Genomic DNA, 27,395 nt, shown 5'->3' with positions numbered 1-27,395 from the left:
GGGGGTTGCTTCAACTTCTTGGCGCACGTGTGGGATACTCAAAACGAACATTTATTAATAAGGAAGTTCGTTGGCCAAAATTGATACTTTGTATTACGTTATATTACCAAATAGTCGTACGTTGTGTAGTTTCACTGAACGATGGCTAATTTTATTTGGATGAATATTTTCTATAAAGTCATTGAAACAGGTTTTCTTTATTTTCAATAATAAATTCGATGTGATCATTTTTTTCATCATATCGGTGCATCGTTGTAAAATCACGTATTGAACGGTGCCAACATTACGAAAAAAGTGATGCAATCAATTTATGTTAAATAGTCTTCATAATATGAAAAAAAATAACCAATGTGCTATCATCTCGTAATGAAACTGATAAAACATATCAAGTTTTGGACAACCAACGTCATTAAATACGAACCGCATCGGCACTTGCACTGATTATAAATGCATACCCTTTTAACGTTTTCCCTAGATTTAAAATTCACATTCAAGCATAGCAAAATGTAACTGACGACTTATATTTGACAACAATTATCCAAGAAAATGGATGATGCTGCTCATATAACAATAAAGCAATAGCATAACAATTATTTCAACTTCGGATTTGATTTGGGATTGGCAAAACGTATTGAAAAAACGATATGTTCATTTCGTCATTTGAAATCTTCACAGTTATTCAACTTTCGATTGGAACCCTTATCGATTACCGAAATTAATAATGAAGAAAAATTGCCTCACGAGGATTTCATTTATTGTCGGTGCTCAACGTTGCAGGTGCTACCCTGTCATATTGGAGGGTATAAGGATTGAAGCTTTACGCTCATGGAAAAAATGGCGGGGCGAGAAGTTGATTCGATATGCTTCCAAACTTTGACCACATTTTGTTGATTTTAAATTAGACGATGCAATAATTGCCATCACTATTTGGCACCACCGAATTACAAAAAAGGCATTCGGTTAGGACTTCCAAAGACCCCAGAATTTTACAAACTTTTTTTGGCCATGATAGAAAAGAAATTCATGCAGAAGTTTTTACGAATGGCTGAAATTGTTCATTCTGATGACTACATTCAAACATTTCTAGTAGTATACAGTATTACAACTTTTTGAGGTAATAATTGCGATTGCGTGTGGATTGATGAATGAAATTTATTGTATAACTATTTTTTTGATGTACTTTTATTCCAGGTTATAACGATTCAAATATGGCTGCCTCAAATCAAAACAAATAATCATTATCAGCAGTAATTGATTCTTAGTGATTATCACGTGTTGTCCGTCTTCGTTGATTTCCACCTTTCTTTGGAAGACGGGCTCATTCTGTAAAAATCTCGCATCAGAGCAACACGTGTAAAGTTGCCTTTCCCAATAATTGTCTTCTCTTCTTTTAAAAATCGAACATCGATGACCATTGAATCATTTTTTAATATAAAGTTTCACGACGTAGATTTCGTTACAACAGAATCAAGTCAGTGACCTGTGAAGCGTAAGCCTTGTGAATTATCTTCGAAAATAAAACCACATGAATTTTCGTTTCCAAACAACATTTCGCTGTGATTAATGACATCGACCGATCTGCGTTATTTATAACCGACAGAAGAGTAATTATTAGGAAACCAATTCAAACATTAAAAATACTAAACCTAAGCAAAACATATAAAATTGATATGAGAGAGTATTTAAAATGTATAAGGAAAATCAGAGAAATTATAATCTTAACGAAAGAAAGACGATTTACGTTTACAATTTAAACATTATACACTTTTTGACAAATAACTTATGTATGAAATGAGCGAATGATCGAAAAACAAAGTGTATTAGTATAAAATTGAATTAATAAAATAAAAGGAAGTGATTTCAATTTTTCATATCACATGACATAAAAGATTTTCTAATTTATTTTTAACAAACCTTTATTATTATAACGTCGAATAGCAGCAGAGATGTAGTATAAGCACCACGTGCCTGCATGTCAAACATAATATCGCGACTACTTGATATTCGAATCTCGGGTCGTTGGCCAAAGGGTACAAGAGAACGACCCGTTGGCGGGTTTTCGCTCAGAGAGCCAAGAAGTTTTGGGCTTTGCGAAGGAGAGAGGCGTGGGTTGGACCTCCAGCACAGATGTTGCGATATTAATGATTCTCTCGGGCATCTGAACCAGCATCAACTTGACGTCGTCCTGTGGCGTGTGTGCCGGATGACCAAGACGTCACAGCCTGTGCCACCACCTCGAAGTAATCGGCCTATATTCACCTGCCTAATGATGCGTGAACCAAATTTATACTTTCGGAGTGTCCATTCCAAAGCTGAAAATTTTAATCAACATTTTCAGCGAAAAGCTCAGAGTCACATTTTTCTTTGGGCCCAGCATAAGGTAATTTATAAAAACAAAGCATTTTTTAATCTACTTTGCGAGAAATTCGACCGAATTTCCCGATCACTCAATATGTATAAATATTTCAAATTTCGCATCAGCAAATTTTTGTATATTTAGAAAGACCTCAAAGCGATGCTTTTTTAGCTTGTTCCTATTCTCCGGCTTGCTTCATGTGTGGTAGAAAAAGTTGTTGGGTGTCTTTTTCGTCGAGAGTAATCTGTACCGCTTTACTGCAAACGTTGTTTCTAACGTTGCATGGTCCAGTTACGCGATCATCGATCTTCCTGTGTACCAACGTAGCAAAACGTGGAAGGGGAGGAGGAGGAGGAGGAGGAGGTGGAGTTCTCCGTCAAAGTCGCTAGTTGAAATAGTTGCCGGCCACTTACGAGGAATCGGCGACTACGTAGCGACGACGAGAATGGCCGGAATTCTTGCATCGTGTAAGCAATGCACGCGTGTCGGTGCGAATGGCGATGTGCTCAGTCAGGCGATTCTAAGCCCGGAGCCCTTCCTTTACGCGTTCCATTTCTCCCGAAACATACTTGGAATACCCCACATACGCAATGACGATTTGTCGAAATTAATATCAGATTAACGAACTGAATTCCAGTTGCTCGATGGTCAGGATTACGCACCCTGCAGCAGACGACTAATTTCATTCGCCGTTTTACGACTTAACTCTGATTATGATGAGACAACTTTGTCTGATGTCTCGGTTTATATTTGTCGAAAATCTCTTGAATACAGTACAATATTCCAGGCATTTATTTTGCTATAGGTGAGTAACACTGTTTTTTTGTTTTTTTTTTTCATCAACCCGTTACATGGACTGTCTAACGCACGCGCGCTTTAACGCGATGTAACAGTCCTATCTTTACCGACAGAGCGAACTGATCCGTTTTCTTCCTATACTGAATAAACACACGATCAGAATGGCTTGAAATTTCGACGGTGCATAGCTCTTTTCTAGCGAAATCGAGGAAAGTTACTCATATCCCGAAAATCGTGAAAAAAATTTATTTACGAAATTATTGTAATCACTAGTTTTCATTCAGCAGCCTCAAAATTTTATGAAAACAGTCTCACGATGGCTCATTCTCTTCGGTTTTGTAGAAAGTCCATCAAAAAATGCACTTTTGTGCCCCTGAAATGCCGGACATGTGAGAATAGCCATACCCGTCAAAAAAACAAACATTTTTTTGACGATTTTCGGATATGTGTAACCTTCCTCGATTCCGCTACAAAAGAGCTATGCACCGTCGAAATATCAACTCATTCTGTTCATTTGTTTATTTAATATAAGAAGAAAACGGATGAGTTAGCTCGGTCGGTAAAGGTAGGACTGCTATATCGCGTTAATTCGTCCGCCAAATATTTCTGCACAAGTATAATAATTATTTCCTTAAAAGAATGTATTACTTTAAAATAGTTTACACCGTCGACATGAATTTAAACATACCTGCTATCTTACACCAAAGATTGATAGGATATAAGTAAGGGAACCAGAAAGGTTTGAAATTTCAAACAAACATTGAATCTTTTCTCTATGACACGTGGAGATTTTTCGTAACAAAAATTTCTACTCAGTCAAGTAATTTCCGGAAACATCATACTTTTGATGATATATTCTTGATAAAAATAAGAAAATCTAATATTTTTACTGTCGAAACAGGTATAAGGCACGTGTTAAAAACATTGTCTCTTTCTATTTTCACTAATTAATTTTGTAAAATGCGCAATATATTAAAAAATGCTGAGACTGAATAAAAATTTTTATTGCGAGAAGTCTCTCCGTGTAGAAATTCTGTTGGTACAATCTTTCGCGAACATTTTGGCGTAAAGCCAGTTGAAATATTTGCAAAATTGAATTCATTACATGAGTTCCAAGAATTTTATTGCATCCACCAGCGACGTGACGAAGAATTACTACAGAGTCGGAAAAGAATCGCAGGCATCACCATAGAAAACTAGGACAAAAAAACTAGGATACCAAAATTTCACACAAGCTCAACCGACCTCTGCGTATAAAAATCAATTATCTCAGATATTTTAGCAACAATGATACCGAATTATTTTAAGTTTATGTTCATTTTTAGCTGCCGTTGTTCTACTTTAGCCCTTTTCTCACAAATTTCAGGTTCAATTTGTGAGGGAAGATCTTACGAGAAAAACAGCACAATGATGACTTGCAAAAAATTCCAATTTCAATCCCCCACATCACTGTAAAAATTAGAAAGCAGTTACGCCTTAGGAATATCTCCCTTGATTATTAACATTTTTGTAACCTCAACCAGTGATTAAGATGCTTATAAAGACCTGTTGTACACCTCGAAAACGCGGAGATGCAAAACTCCTATACCGCTCAAGCGATCAGAGTGAAACTTGGGCGATTAATGCCTTATTTTGGCAAGAAGTGGACCGACTTTTTACTTTTTCAAAATTTGGAAAAAAATTTTAAAGATTGGTGACCACCCACAGAAATTGGCCAAATTTTCACAGTTGCACTAAATGGATCGAACTATCCGGTATGATGCCACTCGGCGGTGATAAAACACACATTTTGAGCCCAGTCCCATGAGATTTGATAGTGAAGTGACGAAATGGCAGCCGATCTGGTTTTCAATCACGAAGAACACCGAAATCTCATTTTGGTGACATTTGTCGGTAATTTCTTATGCACATAAGAAAGCTTATGCGCATAATGTCGGTATCAAATGTCGCCAAAATGAGATTTCGGTGTACTTCGTAAGCGAAAACCAGATCAGCTGCCATTTCGTCATTTTACCATCAAATCTCATGGGACTGGGCTCAAAATGTGTATTTCATCACCGTCGAGTGGCATCATACCGGATAGTTTGATCCATTCAGTGCAACTGCGAAAATTTAGCCAATTTCTGGGGGGTGGTAACCATTCTGTAAAATTTTTTTCTAAATTTTGAAAAAGTAAAAAGACGCTCCACTTTTTGCCAAAATAAGGCATTAACTGCCCAAGTTTCACTCTAATCGCTTAAGCGGTATAGGAGTTTTGCATCCCCGCGTTTTCGAGGTGTACAACGCGTCTTTATAAGCACCTTAATACGATCAATATAAATTCGCTTGAAAAATTGATGTGTGATTATTCACCAGTCCTCAAACGCCGTTCCAACTCTATCCCGTCTTTGCTCTTTCAAACCTTTCCGATCCCCTCAAAAGTTAAGAATCACGAAACCCCATGTCTGGATTTAATTGTAGATATCTATCTGCAGCTTTTCGCTCCTGGATACTCCACCGCCTCACCGAGCCCATTTCTTCCCAGTAGAGAGTGGCGTCTTGCATTGTGTTCCGATGCCACTTTAATCGATTCGTTTTAACCCGAGTACTCTCCTTCTTCGTCGGTAATAACGGAGCTAAGAGGAAGAAGATCAGCTCGAGTATACTTATCAGACTAAATCCCACGAATACACCACAAATTCCACCGATGTTACCTTCAAACATAAAAAACGGTTCGTCAACCAGCCGTTCAGATGGAAACGCAAAATAATAACAATAAAATCGATCGCTTCAAGATATAAAGTCATTCTTTGATTATTGTTGGGATCTTTGGTACTGGAGTGGTTAGAGCAACGTGTTATCCCAAGAGGGTAATCAGCTGATTTTCATTTCGTGACATTGAAGTCCGCTTAAAAATGAGTAAACATTGTTATTTTATTCTTCTAGAACGAGTATTTCATAGCGATATACTGTAATACAGAATCAATCCTATTAAAGATAATTTTGCACCAAATACTTCAACGAAATTTTAACCCTTTCCGTTCGATTGTTTACTTAATATAAGAAGAAGAAAGGTGAGTTTGCTCGGTCGGTAAGAGTAGGAGTTACATACAAGTCATTAGACGTGCGTCACGTGTCACCATACAACGACGTCGTTACGCGCGCTATTTGAATAGCGTTAGAAAATCTTTCCGCGATAACACGCAGATGAATGAGAGACACAAGCCCACAAAAAAACAAAAAAAGTTCAAGCTCCAACTTGAAAAATCTTGAGTTCACCTTGAAAAAAAAGATCCTGAAAGTTTCAATGCTCTATCTCACTATTAAGGGGTGCCAGCAGATTTGTAAAATAATTATTTTTTTTAGTTGTTTCTTTTTTTTATATTCAATTTATTATTTATGACTATTTTGATTTCTTAAATTTTTATTCCGGACTACTTTAAAAAATTTTATTTACTGATTTCTAGGCTATGTTTTTTTTTTATACGCCATGTTGCTTATTCCATCACGAAAAATTGAAAATGTTTTATTTGTTTACGATTAGATTTTTTTTTTTTTTAATCGTTATGAAATTCAAAACAATCAAGGTTCGAGAAAAAATGGAATCTTATTCCATTAGGAAAACGAATAGACAGAAAAGTTGAAACAAAAAATTATTTTTAAATTCTGCCGGAACCCTTTAATAGTGAAATAGAGAATTGAAACGTGCAGGATCTTTTTTTCTCAAGGTGAACTCAAGATTTTTCAAGTTGGAGCATGAAAATCTTTCCGCGATAACACGCAGATGAATGAGAGACACAAGCCCAGCTATGGACGTTATTGATAGATAGTTGGTACATAAATACTTGGGTGTAGACATTATATATGTACAGGCATTAGGTACATTCGCATCTCTTTTTATCGCCACTTACGCTATAGGTTGATAATCTTGAATATCTCGCCGTGCAATATCGCGTCGTCAACGTTTTACTGAAGAGTGCTTAAGAACGACCCACCTCAAGGGTTCAACCTACTGCTTATATTAAGTGAGCTTCGCGTGTAGAATACAGACAGTGATTCAGGAATACGACTTAATTCTCATTACAGAGCTGTGATTAGAGAGAACAGATGATTCGTTCAACTCATTGGAGGATTAGTCTAAGCATTTAGCATTTACGATTATACTTTATATTTTTTCGACTGATTCGTTTTTTTCTGTTTTTGCTACTCTCGCTACAAAATAGTTTAGGAAATAGCAAAAATTTGTTATGGAACTCTTATGTCATGCTGATCAATCGACAAGACATTTGTTGGTTTTACGAAATTGAGATTTTTTATAACTGGATCTGCTATGAGATTTTTTTATTTGAGTATCAGAAAATATAACATCAATATTTGAAATATTTTTTTTTTATAACAAAAAAAACTTTGTTTTTTCACTATCGTGAATGCAATTTCGGTTCAAATGGAATCAATCATTGATAGAGGGGTTCGACAGGTCATATTTAAAATTCAAGTTGATGTTTTTTATACATGCTTTTTGACACCCGAACTAACTTATAATTGATCGCAAATCACACAGAATTTTTGTCAACCTTATCTTATTTAGTTTCAAGCCCGCTTATCTCGATAATAAGAAGCTGTTGCCAAATGATATTGAGAGATCTTGTGAAAATATGCAAAGATCTTATCATAACAAAATAAAAGAGAGATATATTCGATTGATTCATTTGGGAATTTATACCTATACGTTAAGTAAAGGAACGTTCGGTTGGAGGGATTATTTTTAACTGATTTATTCGAATGTCACGAATAAATTGTCAGGAAAAAAGCATTGAATCAAATATGTATACTTATCTCATGATTAATTCGAGTCTGATATTTTGTTGCATGAAAAGTTCTGTGTAATGGTCCAAGAAATTGTTTTCACTGAATTATAATATGTTTGAGTCAAGAAATATGATTCTATTGATTGAACAACAGTTTCAGTTAAATCAGAGGCGACGATACAGGGTGAAAAAAATTTTCCTTAACAAAACATATATTTTCTTAATTTATCAGATCTTTTTTCTCAGTGAAATCACCGGGAACCAATTTCGTTGATTAAAATCATTGCAAAAACTCTAAAGTTGAAGAAATTGCGTGGGAGAGTTGCAAGAAATCATAAAAATAGTTCTAAGCCTTTCAGTAAATGATAAACGATTTCAATTCTATAACATTCTATTGATTTCTGTATCGTCGTGTGATTTTCGTTAATGTCTAATGATTTTCCAGCATTACAGGCAGTATCTAGTGATTTTTGGTAACTTATGGTGATTTCCTGTCATTCTATTTTGTCCGGAAATCACTGAAAATCCCCTAGATTGCTATGAAATTATAGGAAATCAGGGCTAACATTTAGAATTAACGGAAATTACTGGGTAATTGAAATCACTCATTTACGTGCCAAGTAAAGTGTCCACCTTTCTTAAAATTCTAAGTTTTTTCAACAACATCGATTGTTTAGTAATTGAAGCAATGTGGCAGTTTAATCCATCCGCAATTCTACGCATGGAAGGAAAGTCGATGCCTCCGGATTTCAATTGAATAGCATTGAAATATGATTCTATTTCAACTGAATATTCCGAACAATCCGTGCAAGATGTGATAAGCGATGTGCCTCTAAGCTAATCCTGGATTTGCTCAAGCAGCTGTTATTGCATATTAAGCACGAAAATGATATAAACCGAATATATACGAGGTTGAAGTTAGTAACGTTAATGTGACGGAACATCAGAGAAAATATCATTATTAAGCAGTTCGGAACGACTTCCAAAGAATTGGTTTTTAAAAATATGTACATATACATTAGGGTGGCCGTTAAAAAAAAAGTTCAAGCTCCAACTTGAAAAATCTTGAGTTCACCTTGAAAAAAAAGATCCTGAAAGTTTCAATGCTCTATCTCACTATTAAGGGGTGCCAGCAGATTTGTAAAATAATTATTTTTTTTAGTTGTTTCTTTTTTTTATATTCAATTTATTATTTATGACTATTTTGATTTCTTAAATTTTTATTCCGGACTACTTTAAAAAATTTTATTTACTGATTTCTAGGCTATGTTTTTTTTTTATACGCCATGTTGCTTATTCCATCACGAAAAATTGAAAATGTTTTATTTGTTTACGATTAGATTTTTTTTTTTTTTAATCGTTATGAAATTCAAAACAATCAAGGTTCGAGAAAAAATGGAATCTTATTCCATTAGGAAAACGAATAGACAGAAAAGTTGAAACAAAAAATTATTTTTAAATTCTGCCGGAACCCTTTAATAGTGAAATAGAGAATTGAAACGTGCAGGATCTTTTTTTCTCAAGGTGAACTCAAGATTTTTCAAGTTGGAGCATGAACATTTTTTTGCAAAAAACGGCATAAAAACGCGGTTTGTTTCAACTTTTTCAAACAATGGCCGAAATTTTGCAAATATCAAAAATCGCATGATTCAATCCAAGGCCATTAACATGCTGATTCTAAAACTGTTTGATTTTTTGGTTTCAGGTTAACCATCTCTGAGAAATCATCAACATCGCAGACCTACATTTTTTCAGACTGATTTTCAACTACGATTTTCGTGTATAAAAAGATATTAAAATCAATAAATTTATTTTTAATGTAATTCTAGAGTGTATTTGTTAAGCCTGACAGAGCCTATATCAATATTTACAGTTAAAACTTATTAAAAAAATTCTTGAAAAAATCCTTTTTTTTTTTTTTTTTTGCTCGTCATTTGGGTGGACCTCTTAAGTGATTACTTAGTGCCTTGTGTGGCAAGAGAGGAAAAACTGAAAAGGCTTACTCACTTAGCAGCTCGTACCAATAATATATGACGTCCTGCTTTAATCTGGGTACAGAGTCATGTCCAAAATATATGTGGATGATGCTACGGTCCGAAGAATTGGTGTTATTCCTAGAACACAGAGATAAAATGTAATAGGATCAACTACCTGCAAGAGGACAAAAAAAGAGGACAATTTCTAACGGTTAATGTGTTTCAAATGATCCCACAAAGATGAATCGCACGGATTGAATAGCATCCCTACTTTGTGATGGAAATGAAGTTGCAAAAAGTTGAATAACCCAACCAAACATATTCAAAATTCGAAAAAAGTTTTTTGAATTCAAACATTTGAAATGATCAAACTCTAGCGTTTTTTATCCGATTCTAATGTTTTAAACTCATTTCACTAATTCAAGAAATCCTCGAAAATTGACCGAAGAACACTCGATAAATATTACGTTAGAGTACAGTCATACTTCACTAATGTAACTGTTGACGAACATCTGTTGTACTCTACTTACGCAATTTTTTTTTCATTTTGTACACAGCTATTTATAGAAAAAAAAGTCGGTCAATCTGCATCGTAAATATCTGCAGATATCTACGATGAAAAAATGGGTTCAAAACATCGGAATTGGAGTTGAAAATACTAGAGCTCAATCATTTTTGACTGGATATTTTTTCGAATGACTTTTTTCGATTTTGCAAACTCGTGATTCAGACAGACTCGGTCAATTCATCTCGAATTCGAGACGCAGCCGATTATTCTGGTTATTTCAACTATGGCTATTTGAAAATTTCTGAGAGCCTAAACGGATATGCATGTTGTCTGTGTACAGATAGAAAAAATTTTATCTCGAATATTTTCGATTATAAAATTTAGAGTTTTTAACTTATCATATGCATGGAAAAGCACATTTCTAACAAAATTTGGATGGAAATTAACCTTTCGTTTCCATACTGGGTCAAATTGACACACATCGGATTTCAGAAGGTTATGTACATATGTACTTCGAAAATTCTAGAATAAGAATCCAGCGTTGTTTTTTGAAAAATAAAATATTTCACTTAAAAAGAATATACAGTTCTCAATTTTTTATATTTTGTCTTAAAATTTGTGAATGGTACTCTTGAAATGGGGCACTTTGAGGAAAAATAAATCTTGATACTGTACGTTTCAAATAGCATAGTCATTCTGACACACGAATTTGGTGGAAATGGAGGAAAAAGACTCATTTGTAACCTTTCGGTTACACATATTTATCTCCAAAGTCAGACGCCGAGACTATTTGATCTAGACATCCAAAAGCTTAATTCAGTACTCGGTGGGGATTTACCACCAGCCTTCTTAATCCTCCGAGAATTTCATTTGTCAAATAGAAGCCACATATTTTGGTTGGAAATTGAAACGCTGTAACTTTACGTAAATTTCAAGGTCCATTTTCTAAATTTATTCCCTACGCATTTTTCTCTAATAAACCTATCTTCAACTCACTCATGTCAAATTTGTAAAATAGAACTTTGATTTCGTGCGATCATACGCGCTGAACAGAATTTTGCTTTCAATTTTTAAGGCAGCCATTCTGTAGCGTGAAACTTTTTCTTCGAAATGGTTTTTTCAAATTTTACCTGCGATTTTTTGTCACCAAGTTGCCCAATATCAAAAGAAATCGTGCGAGAAAAACTTTGACCGTAACGGAAAATAAGTTTTTACGAGAAAATTTTTTCACAAAGAAAAAAAAACTATAAACTTTCAAACAAAAATCATGAATTTAAGACTGAAGCTGAAGAATATAAAAAAAGGTTTTCCTTACAAAAAACGTGTTTCGCACTGTTCTTGAGCATCTAGTCTAGAACAGATTGCATGCCCAAAAGATTCCGACTCTTTTACATCGCTCACACGTTGATTCATATTTTTACAACGATAAGGATACGATGAAAATTCACCCCATGCAAAAATCAAATTGTTCAAAGTGTGTAAATTGATCAACGCCTTTCTCCTGAATCGTAAGAGCTAAATATTTCAAACTTAAAGGATTTTAGCATCTTATAATTACACCGGATATTTCCGAGTAAATACCGCAGTATGTTGAGTTGCCTATCACTAAGGGAAACAATTACGGGTAACACAGACCTACTAAGTTATCGGTAGTGAGCGCGTTTAAAGCCCTTGCGATTGAGCTAAAACTGTCGGTGTTGCTAATTTGTGCGGATTTGGTCAAGCAATTGTTTCGTTGTTTACTACCTATCCTAAGTGTGACCTATGCAGAAGCATTCAGTGTCCGGTTCCGGAGTCATGTTGAAGTTATTACGACTCAGTAGGTCTGTTTTACCGATATTTGTTCCCCCTAGTGATAGGCAACCCAACATACTGCAGCGTTGACATGGAAACTCCCGGTGTAATTAGTGGACTTGCCCATAGATAGAAATGTTTGAATTACGCGATATTGCCGGGAAAATCCGCTCCTGCGGTTAGGCTGGTGACGCTATTCCAAACAAAGTAACGGATATCGTTACAGGCTGGATAACATTCGCTGCAGTCAATACCCGTGACAGCCTCGTACTTCATCGCTCTGTAGTAGCTTTCACGGTTGAGATTTGTTTCGTCGGCAGCAACTTCGTGAGGAAAGAGGACCCACCATTTCGCTGAAATGGTACAAGTTTCGCTCAGTACCGAAGCCATGAGAGCGGAACTAGAAGTAGCGCCCTGGCGGGAAACTTTTTGAACCTCTGGCTACACGCCTATTTTTCTCCCTCGGATCGATGGATGCGAGAATTTGGCCAAATCGAAAAGTGGTTTCGTTCCCTGTGACGGCCATAACTCGGATGAGAATCGCTTCGTTTCGTTCGATTGACCTATCAATCGACACCTTGACCCTTCATGGACCCGAGACAATTTTGACAAACTCTACGCTACATAAGGGAACTTTTACTCAATACTTATATTTGCTTTGAGGAGGCTGGTCTGGAGAGGAGAAAATCAAGTCTCCAATCGGTAATATTGAACAGAGTTTTATACGCAGTGTTTTGCAAGAAAAAAAAAAGAATTGGAAAAAAATCCAAGTTACTCAAAAGTAACGTTTTGTAGTCCAGTAAAAATAGGTCTGAATTAAAAATAGTCGGATTTTAGCTGCATTTTTGTGTATAGGGGATTTCGACTCTCAGGATCTGAAATCTAGTCATTTTTGAGCTGCTCAGCCGGTGTTTCGAGAAAACGGTGAAGTTTGACGTTTTTCGCATTTCCTCAAAAACTGCTATCGAAAGATATAAAATGACTTGACTATAGTGTAGGGTGAAAAATTCTATATCGAATTATGTCCTCGTATGTCAGAAACGGAGTCGGATTACCAAATTAGGGAAAAAGAAATTCTGCTTGTCAACGGTATCTGGGGAATAAAATGGGTAAAATAAATTTATTAACTAAGAAGAAAGAAATTCTATTTATCGACGGCGTCCGGAGAATTTTTTTAAAATAATTCTAAAACGCTTAAATCGCTGCAGTTAATTCTGATTCAGAACTATTTGTACTAAGCAATACCTCTCCGTATATTGTTGCTGAATTGATTTTTTCACAGAAATTCAGTGATATTCTAGCCAAGAATTGCTAAACAGTCTATGTACAGCTGATGACAATCTAGCTTGGAGCTTTTAAATTAAAATGCGATTTAACAGCTGTATAAGGAGGAAACACAATTTTCGTGTACAATAAACTATTCTGTAATAAACAATTTTCAGGCGAACAAAAATTGCACATTTATTTGTTGATAGCAACATTACTGAGAACATAAAAAACCGATATACTTTATACATTCTCGTTTCGGTGTTTCCGACGACCGATTGTAGAGTTGAACATGAAAACAAAAACCAAACTTGAAGTACCTGTTGTTTACTAATTTTCGTAATTTTCACAATGTGTACCGAATAATTTTAAACTGAATGTTACACTCGTGACATATGAAAGACAACATCTTTGTTGGGGTGTTTCCTTCAATTTTCACTCTTCAGACTAACGAGACATAAAATGAGTAAGAAATATTATTTCCACTTCATTTTCAAGGTTTACTGAGCTGAAACGTGTAAGGAATAGTTTCAGGAGTTTTTAGAGTGAAAAATGTTCGTAAACAAAAATCATCATCGTAAAACCGTCGGAAAATGAACTTTTCGTGGAAATATTGCACGATTAGAAATTTTAAGAAGAAATCTCTGGCAAATTTTCAATTTACCATTTTTTGTTGTTTTTTGCCTACAAATTCTGTAATATAAGACACTTGCTTTCATCTTCAATGATCTTTCATCCAACCTAGAAAATTTGGAAAAAACTCACAAAGACCATCGCTGATGTATTTTCCGTTCTAGTACGTTTCATGTAATATACAGCTAAAATGAATGATATTGTAAGTACTAGAGAACCATAATTGTTCAGGCTTACATTTATTGCTGTTCAAACACGGAAGGTCAGTCATATCACAGGTTCTACGATCATCTGTAAAACAAAATCGCGTGTAGACAATCAATCACATTTTCCTGCAGTGTATAGGATTGATCATAAAATTATCCTCTAGCTTTCCCTTTACACACCTTTTTTTTTTTTTATTATTATTATTAATTTATTTGTAGAAACGGCTCAAGGTTAAAGCACAAAGCTCTGCCATAGATATAGATCTACACTCACCTCTCTTAGGAAAAAAAAAGGGCAGGCAATTACACGTCTCCCATATATCGTCAACGCGACAGTTTACTATACAATCGCTGTACGTATATCCTGTGAATAATTTTTGCAGTTCCGTATTAAATATGCATTTCCGCTTCTCTACAGGATAACTGATTATTTCGTCCGGCGTAAAAAACACTATCGCTTCTAGCATCAAATACGTTTCCGTTGACGGGGATATCATTTGTTCAATTACCCCACCACTTGGATTATCAGGATAATCCTCGGAATTGAATATAATTACCTAAGGACAAATAAATTCAAGCAATTCGTAAATTTTTGGGAAGTGAATAAATGGAGAAAATTAAAGTCAACCAATTACTGTGAATATACTACATTTCGGTGATGAGTATTTATGAAGCATCGGATATACGACAACATTTTTTTTTGTCTTTCAAACGCGCATTAAATTTTCGTAAAGCATCTCAAATAGAACATTTCAGCCAAATATGAGCTTTTGATATTGATATTAGAGTTACCTGTTTTGTTTTTCTTTCATTTTCCATTCAAATAACACGTTAAGAAAAACAAAAAATTCTTGAATATTTTTTTTTCTCGTAAACGGTTTGAATTATAAACTATCTGAATACAGATTCTCCATGCGAATTTCACGCTCTATAAAAACATACCAAGATACAAAATTTCTTTCTTTTTATGTGTTATTTCGAGGGAAAATGAAAAAAATAAAATAGGCACCTCTAAATATAAATATCAAGAGCTCATATTTGACTGGCATATTCTATTTAAGACGCTTTACCGAAATTCAGGTGAGCGTTAAAAAAAAAAAAATTTCATTTTTTTTTTTTTTTTTTTTTTTTTTTTGTAACACCCCTAATGGAGCCACGTTCTCAAGACTATGTTGTAAATACTAAGAATTAGCGCAGTAATTAAAACTGAGTGACACAACTTTCGAATCGGATCAAACCGGATCGAACTATTCGGTATGAGGCTACTCGGCGGTGATGAAACATACATTTTGAGCCCAGTCCCATGAGATTTGATGGTGAAATGACGAAATGGTAGCTGATCTGGTTTTCAATTACGAAGTACACCGAAATCTCATTTTGGCGACATTTGTTACCGACAATACGCTCGTGCCGGTAATGTATGCGTGTAATGTCGGTAAAAAATTAGCGGCAAGTGTGAAAAGTCGGTAACAAATATCGCTAAAATGAGATTTCGGTGTTCTTCGTAATCGAAAACCAGGTCAGCTGCCATTTCGTCATTTCACCATCAAATCTCATGGGACTGGGTTCAAAATGTGTGTTTCATCACCGCCGAGTGGCATCATACCGGATAGGTCGATCCATTCAGTGCAACGGTGAAAATTTGGCCAATCTCTATGGGTGGTAACTAATCTGTAAATTTTTTTTCTAAATTTTAAGGAAGTAAAAAGACGCTCCACTTTTTGCCAAAATAAGGCATTAAGTGCCCAAGTTTCACTTTGATCGCTTTGAGCAGTATAGGAGTTTTGCATCCCCGCGTTTTCGAGGTGCACAACGCGTCTTTATAAGCACCTTAACAGTCGTCTCAATTACAAATTACATTTGTAATTTGTAGTTTATATTTGACTTATTTCAATTTTTCCCGACATCTTATTTCGTCCTCAATACAATATACGTATGTAATTTTGATTTTGTTTTGCCCCAGTTACAAATGATTCATGTAATTTTAATTAATATACAAATTAAATTTTAATGTAATTAATATGTGAAATTACAAATTGTAATCGGGTAATGCCCAACACTGACCTTCCAACCTTTTCCTGGTGGTATTGTGTAGTAGTAATCGTCAAGCAAAGGTTCGATCAAAATAGTCAGACCAGTAGTAACTCCTGGTTCTGTTGCTTGTAAGACTTTGCTTTGAAATCCGGTTTTGTTGTAACCAGATGCCCTAATTCCAAGAATTGGGTATTACCGGACAGAACTGCATGTACCAGAATCGAGTTAATGTGCAATTAATTTACAATACGTATATAATATCTCACGGTATAAACTCATCACTCTGACGAACGTAGTTGAATGTGCAGCAGTAGCCGTCCTGAGTTTTTCGAAATGTAAAAAGTTTCGTACACGGCATCAGCTCCCCTCGGTAAGTACAGCTCAGAATAACCTCGTGACACTTCGGCGTTAACTGGTGAAACAAACAAAACATCTGCATAATTACTTCCGAATCGATTGCTTGTAAGCAAACAACTGGCACCAGTAATTTGCAACCCTGCAACACAAAGGAAGGCTTGCTTCGTAATTTGTGCCACTTTTTCCCTTGACCCATAATTGGCGGTTTCGATATTGATACTCATCGCGGTGTGACTTGAAATTTTAGGAAAGGGGTACGAATCCATAGATGTAAAACTCACCGAAAGAGCTAGTCGAACAATTTTTCAATAAGATTTATATCTGGGGGGGGGGGCTGATATTGTTTAAAAAAGCGCAGGTATTTGTTGAATGGCCACTTAAATGGATGATTTTTTAATAAATCGAAACGAGTAGTAAACTATTACGATACATAAATCTTGTACCTGATTATATGCGAGAACTCCATAGAAAAATCAACGGAGCCGCCATTTTAACCCTTTCAGTCAAGGTCGGATACTCAGCGTCTCACCTCAAAAATTTCCATGTCCTAGCTTTATCACAGCTTATTTACAACTTCATGTGATCTTAGTTAATTCTTATAAGCCCGAAAACCCCCAAGTAGCAAGTTCCGGCCAGAAGCATCGAACTTTGATAGATTTTTTGATTTTTATCCACCATATCGGATGCGCCATCTTGGATTTGGAAACTTTCAAATTCCGACTTTAGGTTTGTCATCAGCGACCCCAAGACCCCCGAATAACTCGTTTTAGCCAGGATCATTGAGTTTTGAAAGTGATTTCGATTTCACATCCGGCATTTTGGATGTGGAAATGATCCAATTCTGACTTTGGTTTTGTGATCAGCGACCCCAAAAACCCCCGAATAACTCGTTTCAGCCAGGATCATCGAGTTTTGAAAGTGATTTTGATTTTAAAAAAGGTCGATCTACTAAAAGTAAGGTAAATTCTGGTAGCGCATGAAAAAAGTATTTTTTTTTTGCTGAAAAACCGCGTATTTTTTAGATTGATTCCCAAAATTTATCCAGTAATAAAAACCGTATTCGGGAAGATAAGAATTTCTCACTTAAGGTACCTATTTTTTCATAATTTTGTTATGTCGGCAAAGATACGAAAACAATTCGCGTTTAAACCTCAATTAGGTGGAAACAGTAAACTTTGATGTGGCATTTCTCGTGAACGGTAAGTCCTAGAAAGTTTAAACTTGGTTAACATTTCAATCGTAAAACACAGTACAGGAGGTACAAATTTCAGAAAAATCGATTTTTTGACGTCCCGTTCATTTGTTGATAATTGTTGGAGTGTCCTTACATATGTGTGTGGGGGTGGGGGTGGGGGGGGGGGGGGGGGGGGGGGTACTTACAGAAATACTTAGTATTCGAGGACTCAATTGAATCTAAATCTTTCTTTTTTAATTGTAACCAAAGAAAATAAAATGATTCACGTCACGGAGAATACATTTTTGAAAATTCAAAATAATGCTCAATAATGTTTATAGAAGTTATTTTTTACTATTTACATAACATTTCGAAAAACAAAATTTCTTTTTAGTATTTTAAGGGTACCCCATTTTACCCCCCCCCCCCCTATCCCGTTTCGCCCGCTCCACCCCTACTAATGTAAGTTTTTGTAAAACTACTAACATTTCTCATTAGTTCGTTAGTATCATACTCTCCGTTGTAAAAAACCTTGAGCATATCGTGGAGAGCTTGATGCTGTGTTTCGAATGACTCGTAGTCGTAATCATACAAATGTCCCAAGTACTTGAGCAGCCCCAGAATCTCCTGTGACGATAAGTTTGAAACATTTGCTTTGAAACTGTAATGCAGAAAATGATTACGACGCTTTTACTTGACGGAATCCAGTCTGATAATTTTGCTTGCGTATGATAGTATCATTTATATTCTTACATTGATTCGGCTAATGAGCTTGCAGATTTGTAACTAATTCGGTTCAAAGTACACAAGGCCATTGCTGCAAATTTCGAAATTTCATTACCTTCGGTCCTTTACGATGAGATGAAAAACAAAGGAACAAGTAAATGGTCACAGTTTGTCGATCTAAAAAGATTAAACGTTCCAAAGTTATAGGTTATGATTTAGCACTTCAGATACGTCGAAAAGTTTTTTGTCACCCGCTGATTCACAATCGATGCTAAAAATTTCAGAAAGAAGTTGATTTCAAAGGAGAATGTTCGATAGCTATTTTTCTACGAAATGCATTATTACGGCAATTATGTAATTCACGTGGCAAATTTATAACCTCGAAACTAATAGAAGAACGAAAAACAAACTCTTTTTTGTACTTTTCCACTTTCGTGCCTTTCGAGGATACTTTTCCTAAGATATATGAAATACCATAAGAAAGACAAACTTTTTTGACAAAATGAAATGCTAATTTTGAATTTTGTCACACATTATCGAGACATAAAATTTTATCGAATCTCTACTCTGATAAATTTTGATCATGCAAATATAGAAAATATCTTCCTCAGATGATATCACGATTGTTTCTACAATTGTCGGCATTCAAGAATCGGTTCAGAAAATCTCTCTTGTGTGTTAAAAATTTGAGATCCGATACATTAACTTATTCTGTAATAACCTAAGAACTTGTTTTTCGTAGGTTGACTCCGATTTATACAAAGCCTAAAAAATCCCGATAGAAAATGTGTGATATATTTAATAAATGGATGAATCAAAGAAAGTTATTTTCCTCCTGTATCTGAATAAAGTACAGGCTTCGATGATGATCGTAGTATTGAAGAAAAAGATGATGAATGTCAAAAAAATTGGTAGACTGCCACATCACAAAATGTCTGACATTGAAAATATACATAATGTTTGTTATTTAATTACTAAAATTTACGTTTTCAGACATTTTGCGCGTAGCTTTTGACCTGACTGTATTTCCAAAAATGTCAACGAATCTAACCTAAGTGACATACAGCAACACGGTTAATTTAGATCTTAAATCATTCGTATGGATCCCAGATTAAAAAAAAACTGTTTTCAGACATTTTTAAGTTGTCTGATTAGATGCTACATTCAATTTGTCTGGTATCATTTTTTTTAGATATTTGGCCAACGTATTTAATCATTGCCGACCAATTTCAGATATTTTGCTATGTGTTACTTAGGTCAGATGTGTTCACATTTTCGAAATGCTATCAAAATGTAAGACGACAATGTAAATGTAATAATGTAAAATATGGTAGAAATACACCGTGAAATAAAGTACGTACCAGGAAATGCAACGTTACTTGTAGGATACGGATCGTTGTCCTCGGTAGTTATAATTGGAGATCTTTTGTACTCAGCGTATACATCAAAGACGACGTAAGCTGCCCCAAAAATCATCACGACGTAAACAATCACCCAAATTGTTCTAGAAGAATGAAATATACATTAGAGGTATAGGTGCATGCAAGAAAACAATAATTGGGAAAAATTGTGACAATTATGTACTTACAAGTACAATTTGTAATTAAAATCACAATGAAATACAAGTCAAGTATATGTGTAATTTGTAATTGAACCTAGTCATGAAATATAAAAGACTTTCGTATTTTGTAATTGGAAAAAAGAAAATGAAATCACAATAATGTAGTGATGGATTGTATTACAAAATAGTAATTTGGCTGGATACTTTCATACTAATACTAATAATTTAGTCGGATGAAGATGAATTTGAAATTTCTACTCGATCCAAGAAAAGATATCAATTACTTGCAATAATTGTAACTAAAATGATATCTTGATTATAACCGAAATCAAATACTAATTGCAAATATAATTTGTATTTCATTTCTATCCGATTACAAAATACAAATTTAATACATATGCATTCTATTTTCAGTTGGCAAAATTGTGACAATTATGTACTTACAAGTACAATTTGTAATTGAAATCACAGTAGCATACAAGTCACGTGTATAATTTGTAGTTGAACCTAGTAATGAAATACAAAAGACTTTCGTACTTTGTAATTGGAAAAAATAAAATGCTGATCACATTTTGCAATCATAATTGATTTGAAATAAAATATTAATTATATTAATCTTTTGTATAAATAAGGTCAAAATGAAATACAAATTACATTGTAATTGCGGGCAAATGAAAGACGAAATGAATAAGTATTACAAAATGCAATTGCAATCTACATTCTATTTTCTTCTGAGTACAAAAAGTATTGAATACAATTCAAAGAAGAAAAAAATGGCATTTTTTATTCAGTTTACTTTAATTACAAATGTCGCACGTGTTGTAATTTGTAATCTGTAATCAAAATGTGATTAATTACAAATCGTATGGTGCTAAATACTGATACACATATTATAATTAGGAAACGAAGGTGCGTAGGTGCCATTCGGAGGGTCAATTTATCTTACATTTATTTGAATCAGATCGAAATGTATTGCGCTAAAAGTAAATATCATTTTATCGTTCTCACCTCTCAAGCCAATGTCGCCCTGGTTCAGTGAAATATTTGCAGCCATTCAAGCTTGAGTTTTCACAGTAGAATTTGAGCTGTTCAACAAATGGTCTACATCGAACACTTTCACGCCGTTTTGGGCGAGTCCAGCCGTTAATTTTTGGAGGATCGATAGTTTCGCTTATACTCCGCATATTTTCTGCGGTAAAAGAGACTTCGAATTCGAACGTTTTTCAAGTCACTAGAATTCGCGGGATAATTTCTCCAAGGAATGTAATCTCTGGATAATTCAAATCCAGCAGAGGGACAGAATTTCGTTTCACGTAGTACAACACTAAAACTCTAACCACGTTTCCCGGTTGTTTTCCTCCGTTCTCTGGGTTTCCTCCCACCTGGTTTTCTCTTCTGAATATTTCATAGTTCGCCCAAAAATTCCACCGGAACTACTCACCACCTTCTACTCTGGTTACGCTTTTAGTCGCACGTTTTCGCCTTCCATTTGCACAGTCGAACCCAAGACCAATGCTGTGTGAATACACTGTGTGACTGAAACATAACACAGCGAATAAAAAATTTATTCCCAAATAAATACCGGTTCGAGTTCTGTGACGATGACCGTGAGAAAAACCTCAGCCTCGATGTATTTGCTCGCGAAAATCCACCGTTAAATGCAATGACGAAGTGATTTTGACGACAAGGCGTGAATTAACGTGTGAATTATAGTTGTGCGATATCAAAATAAAATGAATCTGAAATTCGGTACGTCGGGCTATTTTTCGCTTGCAGGATAATCGATCGTTTCAACCAGACAAAATCACAGATTTCTCTAATTTTAGCTCGTGCGCTGAATTGTGGAAAAGGGTTATTCTTAAACAACGATCATATTAATTCTGATAATTAATTTTAATACAGAAAAAGAGCGTCAGGACATAAAAAAAAATACTCGATTCATTGTGAAACTCGGTCATGTATAATCAGATAAAATTATACACGACAGGATCTGAAGTTATATCTGACTAGATCGTGTTATACCTATATAGCCCTTTTATAAAATTGATTCTATATCAAGATATTATTTTAAATCCGGTTCGATACAATTATGAGAGTCAGATTTGATTACACTTGACCGTATTTAATTTCAGATGTGACTGCGTGTGTGTTTTATCATATCTGGTAAGATATAATGTCAGATCTGACCTTATTATAACAAGATGTTCAAGCTACATTTCACATTATAATTTATTGAAACGATCCACAGCTTATACCTTGTATCCATGAACAAAGTGCGCACGTGATGCGCGTGCCACAGCTAATCGTGGGCTCCTAGGGACATTTTCTGACAGTGGCGATTGGTATTGCGTCGGTTACTCAATCAGGCGGTAACTGACGACCAATCAAATTCGACCGACTTAACGCATGCGCATCACGTGTTCAGTTTGTTCATGGATACAAGGTATAGTGACTTTGAAGTATCTAGTTAATTTATCAAAATAGGTATGAATGCATTTTGCCTTATTATGATTCACTGAATTTCAGACATTCCTGCAAATATGAAGTAAAGCTTTTTCCAAACATTAATCAATACAGTAGTGTAAAAACCAAAGTCAGCCTCATAATTCTTTCGGATACAGAGTTTTCTGTGAACAAAAACCACCACTAATTGTGGGCTCCTAGGGACATTTTCTGACAGTCACGATTGGTATTGCGTGGGCTGCTCAATCAGGCGGTAACTGTCGAACAACAAAATTCGAACGACTTGACGCACGGGCATAAGGTGCGCAATTTCCTCATGGACACACGGTATATACGATTCGTATCAGACTTTGATATACACAATTATTAAGTAAGATTATTACGATTATAGAACAGACGGCCTACCATTATGTAAAACAAATGGTTCTTTTTTTCCAATAACACAAGTCTGCAATCCAAAAACTGCACAGGTTTTTGTACTGTTTAGCGTAGATTTTTACTCGCTGAAACTAGGAAAAATACTCCAAAATTACATCACGTCCGGGTTTTTCTTTAACTCCTGTTTGTAGTTTCATTTAAAGAGGAACTCCCGTTTAACTTGAAATCTAGTATCCTATTCTTAATTCTGAAAATTCTATGCAAAAGTGATTTCCTAATTTCATATAATATGTATTAGAGTGAGACTCAAGAATAAATACAAACAGAGAAAGAGAAAATAAAAAGCGGAAATATGTTCGGAGAAATGTCAACGAGAAGAAGGAATGGTTTCGTGGGTAAAAAGCATGAACACGGAATATGGAGTACATTTCCTGATAAAATTATTTGTTTAATTTTGTAAGAAATATTGTTTAGTTCGTTGTAATGAAATGGCGGTTTTTTCATTACTGTTATGCATTTTTTTACACAAACACCTAATTGTATTTTGCAAAAATACTGTACGTGATGGAGGGAAATGGAAGTCATTTTTGGATTCAGTACACTCGAGAACATAATATTTACCAAAAACATCCCATGCAGTTAAAATAAATTTTTTTCCCCATACCTGTGTAATGGAGTCTTACACACGTGACTAAAAACCACTCTGCACTCATCTATTGAATTTTACAACGTGGTGTAAGTATACACTGTGTGCCTAAGAGTGCAGATTCTTTCTCCAAAAAAGTTTCTCTCTTGCGCTAGACTGGACTTAAGTAAGATGTGTACCAACGACACCAAAATACCCTAGATCGGTGGCAATTAATTGTTACGACGCTGAATCTGCTTGGGGAAAAAATGAGCGGGACTTTCAAATACTCACAACACGACTATACGTGATGGCATTACCGAACAGGTTAGCGTTCGCCAAAAAAATAATTCCCTAACAATATAGGGATTTCTTTAGACAGTTGGTACACATCTCAGTTAAACGCTCCTCGAAGAAAGGAGCGTGTGTAGCAGTTCTAGACACAGCATGTATACTCAGACATACAGAACTCAGACTCAGACAGAAAAGAGATGTTCTGTTTTCATTTTCCTCTCTATGCCGTTTACTACCAACACGAAAAGGTATAATATCAGGCTTCCTCCATGTCTATATTCTCTAAGATTCATATGAACATCACCGCCATACCTTTCAGCACACACTCACTGCAGTTGGACGAAGTTAGTATCTCGTTTAAACTTTCACATCCAGCTTCGTTATATTTTCAAACCGATGGAAAATTTTAACCGTCAAAAAATCATCCCGATTATTTTACTTCCAACAATTCTTAACTGAGGTATTTATTATTTAACTTTAATAACACTGGTCAACACGAATTTCGAGTCTAGGTTCCAGATTTCAAATTTTGATTTCTTCCACGTAATCAATAAAAAAAAAAAAAATTGATTTGTTAGATGAAGTTCGATTTTTATTTCAACCTGCTGCTACCTGCTACTTATACTATCAAGTAAAAACTTCAAGACTTATTTGTCAACGTAATAAAGACAGAAATACCCGTTATAAGTAATAATTGAAGATTTTGGTTTTTAGTCGATGTATAGAATCAAAATTTATTCATTTAAATATAAGCTGTGAAGAAAAATTTTGCTGACTTACATAATCATCTGTGGAACACAGATAAAAATAAACATGTCCTTTTTTTTACTTTATGAATATTCGTCCAGTCCGACCAAAATCGTCTTTGAATTGACTGCAAATAACTTGAAACAAAACTGTATAGTTATTTTCAGAATCCTAAACCGACTTTCTGATTGCCTCCTGGACACGTACCTACACTTATTATTTTATTTTGGGCGATTTGAATTCAAGAGTTGATGATTTTGTGCGAGTAATTATATTGTGAAAGCTCTATGATCACATAAATATTTATATTGCGATGCGCACAATCCTCCAAAGATTTTCCCCGCAAAATGTTGAGCCATACTAAGTTGTACGTTGATGAGCAGCTGAGTGAAACTAGTTTTGTTTTATTTACCTCGTTCCCTGTTTTTCTATCTCTATATTTTATTCCATGCTGCTATTACAAGTATCTACATACATCTACTGAATACAATATTTCATATTCATTGATCGAGGCAAACAGACACACACGACCTCCATTAATACAGGTTAAGTATTTATTGGTGCTCAATTAGTTCACCAATGATGGACGATATCATATTTTTATTTCTTTATTTTTTCACCTTGTTACTTGTTTCTTTATCTCCATATTTTACTCCATACTGCTATCATAAGTATCTACATATATCTACTGACTATAATATTTCATATTCATTGATCGAGGCAAAGAGACGTACATGACCTCTGTTTGCACAGGTTAAGTACTTATTGGTGCTCAAGTTGTTCACTAATGATGGATATAGGCACATTCTTATTCGTTTCTTTTTTTCTTACCTTTCGATTGACATGCTCTTGACCCTAAGCGAGTCGAGAACCAAACCTCCCAGATTATGGATGAGTATTTTTGAAAATTGAATACATGGAATAATGAACGATACAATTTACACACATGTACTTCATAAAGTGTAGAATAATAATAGAATGAAATTGGTAGGTACTCGTGGTCTCATAAATATTTTCTATCAGAAAGTCATTCAACTTTCATTCGCGTATTCTAGCGGTTAAGGTCACTTAGCAATCCTACCTTTACCGACCGAGCAAACTCACTCTCTTTCTTACTATATTAAACAAACGAATGAACAGAAAGAGTTCAAATTTCAACGATGCATCGCTCTTACTCCAATAAAATTTACTTAAGCTGTGTAAAATCTACCCAAATTAGGATAATTTTCATTAAATTAAGTGGATACCAATGCAATCAATGCCTGCGTGTCCTATTTAAGCAAACAAATTTTTTATCAAATTCCGCAAATTGAGAAGTAAGCAAGCAGAATTCTTGGTTCGTTGTCAGTATAGCTAATTATAATTACATTCAACTTTCGATTGGAGTGTGGAATCAAACGAATTAGATGGTAAAAAGTTACAACGGAATTACTGTTTTTACAGCCGTGAATAATACATTGAACGACAAAACTGAATTTTGAATACCTTCGCACAATCAACTGTTGAAATAATGACTCTCGGATCAGTCTATTTGCAGTTAAAGTGCGCCAGGTAGCCTGCAGGTTTCCTGATTCCTCAAATTTAGAAGTGTAACGTAGTGTAACGAAGAATGTATGACGGAAGTTGTGACATCAACGTGTTTATGGTACTCGAGTAACCACCAAATTTCTCTTACCACAACGAATTTCCGATTTCCCATTCCATAGTGCACAGATTATTTATTGAAAATATGGTTACGTCACGTATTACATTACAGGGAATAACATAGTTATTTGGGCTTCATCATTTCATCGAATTTCATCGAATTTTTCGTATTATGATTTCGTACTGTATAGCTATGCATACATTCAATCTCTACACCCCATACAAAGAGAATATATTCATCATGCTAATTATTTTTCATTGATGCTGGTGTGTTAAAATTGAGTTTGTTGTAATTGCCATTCTATATTTGCCCTATTATTGTTGCAGAGATTAATTGCCGCAGGGTTCAACTAATACAAGGGATTAATTGTCGCAGAGTTCAGTCACCGCAGGGTTTATCGTCGCAAGGATCAACCCGAACAGTGTTTAATTGTTGCGGATCAATTCTCGCGGGTCGATTACCTTGAAGCAAATTGACATAGAATTACCCCTAATTCGTGACCTATTCATATCACCTACTAAAATTTCTGAACGAAGATTTTTTTCAACGAGAACTTATATTCTTACGGGGTACTTCCGGGTTAAGTCCTCGGGATTCCAGCAAATTATTCCCAGACAATAGGGTTGCCCAGAAGTTGGAGAGCACAAAAATTTCTACGCGAATTCAATGCTAGGGAAATTTTTTTCTAGTATACTATATAAATACTATGATATTTCAGGAGTTTCCAAAATTTTCATGATAAGTTTCAATGGATATTTCTTGGAGTTTCCAGAATTTTGATAAGATTCGACAGATTATAAAAAAAAAAAATTGTTCGGGTGGAATTTCAAGAAACTTCGTGAGTTATAAAAAATATGATAATTTTCCAAAAAAATTTCTATGCAGAGTATTTACAGGCTCTCTATTAACGTGTGAGTATTTCCATTTTTGGCAAAAATTTCTACGCAGATTCATTGAATTTTTATTCGGCATTTTATCGGAAATTTGAAAAGTTTCACAAGTTCATATCGGGTTTCTAGTATGTGTAACACTTGCGATGGCGACTAAATGATTAGAATTTCCGAAAT

The 27,395-nt window shown here is 34.9% G+C and overlaps 1 protein-coding gene across 1 annotated transcript; it reads right to left on the bottom strand.

Annotated features, from left to right (window-relative positions):
• Nucleotides 1-5,575: 5,575 nt before the first annotated feature.
• On the bottom strand, nucleotides 5,576-21,706 carry LOC124414447 (sodium channel protein Nach-like). The gene is made up of 11 exons (XM_046895392.1): nucleotides 21,185-21,706; nucleotides 19,977-20,119; nucleotides 18,643-18,706; nucleotides 18,376-18,550; nucleotides 16,625-16,770; nucleotides 16,389-16,530; nucleotides 14,599-14,881; nucleotides 14,356-14,409; nucleotides 12,368-12,572; nucleotides 9,949-10,055; nucleotides 5,576-5,847 (listed from the first exon to the last, which is right to left on the bottom strand). Exons 1-11 carry the CDS (start codon nucleotides 21,358-21,360, stop codon nucleotides 5,576-5,578), a joined length of 1,767 nt encoding a protein of 588 aa, XP_046751348.1. The 5' UTR covers nucleotides 21,361-21,706.
• Between the last annotated feature and the right edge of the window lie 5,689 nt (nucleotides 21,707-27,395).

The sequence above is a fragment of the Diprion similis genome, chromosome 14 (assembly GCF_021155765.1).
Source record: "Diprion similis isolate iyDipSimi1 chromosome 14, iyDipSimi1.1, whole genome shotgun sequence".
Lineage (NCBI taxonomy): Eukaryota > Metazoa > Arthropoda > Insecta > Hymenoptera > Diprionidae > Diprion > Diprion similis.
The sequence above is the reverse complement of the archived record's forward strand: the minus strand, read 5'-3'. Positions and strand labels throughout refer to the sequence as shown.

What these genes read in the sequence shown, in the direction of transcription:
- LOC124414447 (XM_046895392.1), bottom strand. Translation starts at nt 21,360, where the DNA reads ATGCGGAGTATAAGCGAAACTATCGATCCTCCAAAAATTAACGGCTGG. An exon ending in AGCTCATTAGCCGAATCAAT is followed by an intron (nt 18,551 to 18,642) that starts GTAAGAATATAA and finishes TCTGCATTACAG; the next exon opens with TTTCAAAGCAAATGTTTCAA. An exon ending in CAGAGTGATGAGTTTATACC is followed by an intron (nt 16,531 to 16,624) that starts GTGAGATATTAT and finishes TCTTGGAATTAG; the next exon opens with GGCATCTGGTTACAACAAAA.